Source organism: Neltuma alba, unplaced genomic scaffold, assembly GCF_004799145.2.
Source record: "Neltuma alba isolate B1F8T4 unplaced genomic scaffold, ASM479914v2 tig00011426_pilon, whole genome shotgun sequence".
NCBI classification, from domain to species: domain Eukaryota; kingdom Viridiplantae; phylum Streptophyta; class Magnoliopsida; order Fabales; family Fabaceae; genus Neltuma; species Neltuma alba.
In genome coordinates, this window is record NW_021636109.1 from 4794 (window position 1) to 8287 (window position 3494).

Consider the following 3494-nt stretch of genomic DNA (forward strand, 5'->3'; position numbering starts at 1 on the left):
GACTAAACCTTTGTATGAAGCCTAGGTTAGGCATCATAAGATCTTTAGAGATAATCATCTCTGAACTTTGGTGGCCCATCAAAAGATTTTGTGCATGTGTTTTTTGTACCGTCCAAGATGCTATGCATGTTATTAGTGCTCTCATAAGTAGTTTTGAAGTAATCTGTCCTCCTTTGTTCCAGTTTTATAACCCAAAAAAAAAAAAAGAAAAGGAATGCAAATTGAAAGAGGGATATGGGGGCCGGGGGAACACAAGCGAAGAAGAAACATTGAAATGATGCCTCCCTTTGCTTTGTCCTTCTACGCTTATTACTTCAAGAATCTCTTCTGACATGTCTCTGCAGTCTGCACTTCTATTCCAAACATACGTACATATGTTCCTCGTCTTTTCTTTAATTTACAGGTGTTTCTATAAAACCAAACAATAATTTTAATAATAATTTAATAATATACAAAATATTTTATTTTGATTCACGTAGAAACATTTTTTTAAGAGTGTTTTTATATTTATCCAAATACTTCCTTATGCTAAATTCTTTATACTAATTTTCAAACTAAAAAAAATATATTGTTAATGGTCTTTAGGATGGAATTAAATGGCCTCTGTCTTCAATTCTTTCTTGCAGCGTAATACTCCCTCCGTTCCTTATTATAAGAGACGAATAACCGAATTACGTTGATAAAAAAACAGTTAAAATTAGTTAAGAACAATCAATGTGTAAAAAGTATAATTTTTTTTTCCAAAAATGCCTTCATTAATAAGGAGAGAGCATGAGAGAAAACAATGGTAAATTATTAAAAGAAAGAGAAGTGGGAAGGAGAGATAGTGTGAGTTGGAGACAATAAATATAGGTAAAATAGAAAATCAACACAAAAAAATAAAGACAACTTTTAAGTTTTTCTTATATAAAGGAACATGCCATGAGCATCAAATGTTTCTTATAATAAGGAATAAAGGACCCCATCCTTTTTAGCTACAAGGCCACTCCAGTTTATCTTATGTGATGAATAAAGCCTTCTGTAATCATAAATTATGACTTACTATACGACAATCAGAAAAGTATTATTTCTTTTATAATGGACAAATAATTGAAAGAAAATGTATATGTATATATAATCCAAACGAATAATTCTGTCGGTTATTTCCCCACGTTGATTAAAAATAAAGGAAGAGAAGTTAATTTGTAAACTAGCTCATATTAATATACTCCTCCGGTCCTTAATATAGGACCCAATTCTTGAGTTGGTTTTGGTCCTAAATATAAGACCCATTTATCATATTTATCAATTTTCTCTAAATTACCCCTATAGATACTCTCTCAACCATAATCAAGTAAAAGAAGGAGATGAGGTATTAAGAAAGATGATTGTGATGTTTTAGGAAAAATGTGTCATATTTCTTATAATTAACTAACTTACCTAACTTCCTTAATCTAATCAAATTAGTTAAATGGGTCTTATATTAAAGACCGGAGGAGTAGTATATTATAAAATCACCATTTGGAGTTCACTGCGAACAGCCGGCACCACCGCACCCGCCCACCTCTTAATACTTAGATTATAACAAAGTAGGAGCAATTGTTATCATGTAAACTGACCCATTTACATTGAAACTCAACAATCCTTCCCAACATTTGAAAGTTTGATGAATATTTATTCCTCGTTCTGATACTCATTATCTTCCTTTTGCTTTTCTACTTAGTAAGCTTAAGCTCACCACATTCTTCCCTTCCAAAGTAGTATTGGTGAAGGGCCACCAATATTTGAAAGTAATGGGCAACTTAGAGCATTATGATGCAGTATTTGAAAGTAATGGGCAACTTAGTGGTGAAACAATTCGACTTGCGCTTTTGGGTAATAGAGGTGAAGAGACCACAATATTAGAGCATTATGATTCAGACATGGACGATAAAATTCTGACACTGTTTTCATATGTCTGAATCTCTCTCCTCTCCAAGTAAGACTTGAGAAATTGTAACAATTATATGCATGATGCGGTACCATATATATGCTTTGTCTGGCGAAAATGGAATAAACAGGGTTACAGTAAGAGGCTAAAACATACACCTAATAAACCAGAACAAAATGGGATTTCCCAGGTGGTGGTTATCTAGTAGAGGGACTGTTATGGGACTGGCTTTGCTTAACTATTGATATAATATTGGTTTTGGAATCCTTATGATGAAGTCATCATGAGTTTTAGTACGACTTAAAGTGAGACTGTGCATGATGTAAACCTAATAGAGATATTTTATCAACAAGATCAGAATTGCTTAACAAAGCAGCCTTTAATGCGATGAAATGGTTTTCTTCAACAAAGACTGATGCAGTTGACCATAATCTGAATGGGCCTGTTGTATATATGCTTCACACTGACATTAAAGTAACACTCGGAGGCAGAGGTAAAGGCAGATGAACTAACATGCTTTTTCAAGCTGGTGACTTGTATATTAATGTATAGGGTAGTGACAAAGGAAAGAGGGTATAGTACTTGAATCATTTCAGAAGACAGCATCGGGTAGTCATTTCAGGCAGCAAAAGATGAAAGAAAACTGTGACTTCAGTCATTCAAACCGAAAACTTTAAGGGTCAGGGAAGAGCAGCAATTGTAGCTTAAAGGACAAAACTTGAATACAAAAGTGTCTCTTTCCCTGGAACCCCTTATTAAAAACTGATCAGAGTCAGTATATTCATCTATCTCTGACCCATATGCTCCTTCTTCTTCTTCTTTTATGGACTAATGGGTTCACCAAAAACACACCCTAAAGGGTTAAACCTGAAGAAGACCACTTCAGTCATTCTGATTCTGATTCTCATCATCTCTCTCACACTGCTGTTTCCTTCTAATTCAGGTAATAATTGAAAACAGGGCATGAATTGTCCGAATTGCTTCTGGGGTTTCTTGGGTTTTACCTGTAAGTGTGTGTTTTGGCAGATGGGTCAGATTCTGCAGAAGATATAAAGCAGAAGAAACTGGCATTAGGGTCAAGGCCTCCTGGGTGTTTCAACAAGTGCTTTGGATGCAATCCTTGCAGGGCCACTTTGGTAATCTCCTCACGCCATAAATCAGACATGGCACCATCAGTTCGTCAGAAGGATCATGAGGGATATTATCTTCTGTCATGGAAATGCAAATGCGGTAACAAGCTCTTTGAACCTTGAAAAGTTTGTAGCCATTTAGATTCGCTCTCGAGGCATACCTCAACTTAAGGATATGCTATTTATTAGTGTTTATTTACTATTTAGATTCACTCGCGAGGCATACCTCAAGTTAAGGATGAGGAATTAGTGTAACTGGCAAGCTTAATTAATTCAAGTTTTTAAAGGACCTACTCTAATTCTGATGAACTAGGCCATGCTCATTCAGTTTCACGGGCTTGTCCACTCTACTTGGTTACTAGCTCTGGTGTCTGAACACCAGAGCTAGTGACATCCAAACAAGTATAAAAATGTGATGACGAGCGACGTGATTAGTTGGGCGCTATTTTTTTGTA

The 3494-nt window shown here is 35.3% G+C and overlaps 1 protein-coding gene across 1 annotated transcript; it reads left to right on the forward strand.

Annotated features, from left to right (window-relative positions):
* Positions 1–2740: 2740 nt before the first annotated feature.
* LOC114713447 (EPIDERMAL PATTERNING FACTOR-like protein 8) lies at positions 2741–3162 on the forward strand. The gene is made up of 2 exons (XM_028898096.1): positions 2741–2852; positions 2936–3162. The coding sequence occupies exons 1-2, from the start codon at positions 2741–2743 to the stop codon at positions 3160–3162; spliced, it is 339 nt and encodes a 112-aa protein (XP_028753929.1).
* Positions 3163–3494: the final 332 nt, after the last annotated feature.

Coding starts and splice junctions, on each gene's coding strand:
- LOC114713447 (XM_028898096.1), top strand. CDS start 2,741: ATGGGTTCACCAAAAACACACCCTAAAGGGTTAAACCTGAAGAAGACC. Junction 2,853..2,935: donor GCTGTTTCCTTCTAATTCAG/GTAATAATTGAA, acceptor GTGTTTTGGCAG/ATGGGTCAGATTCTGCAGAA.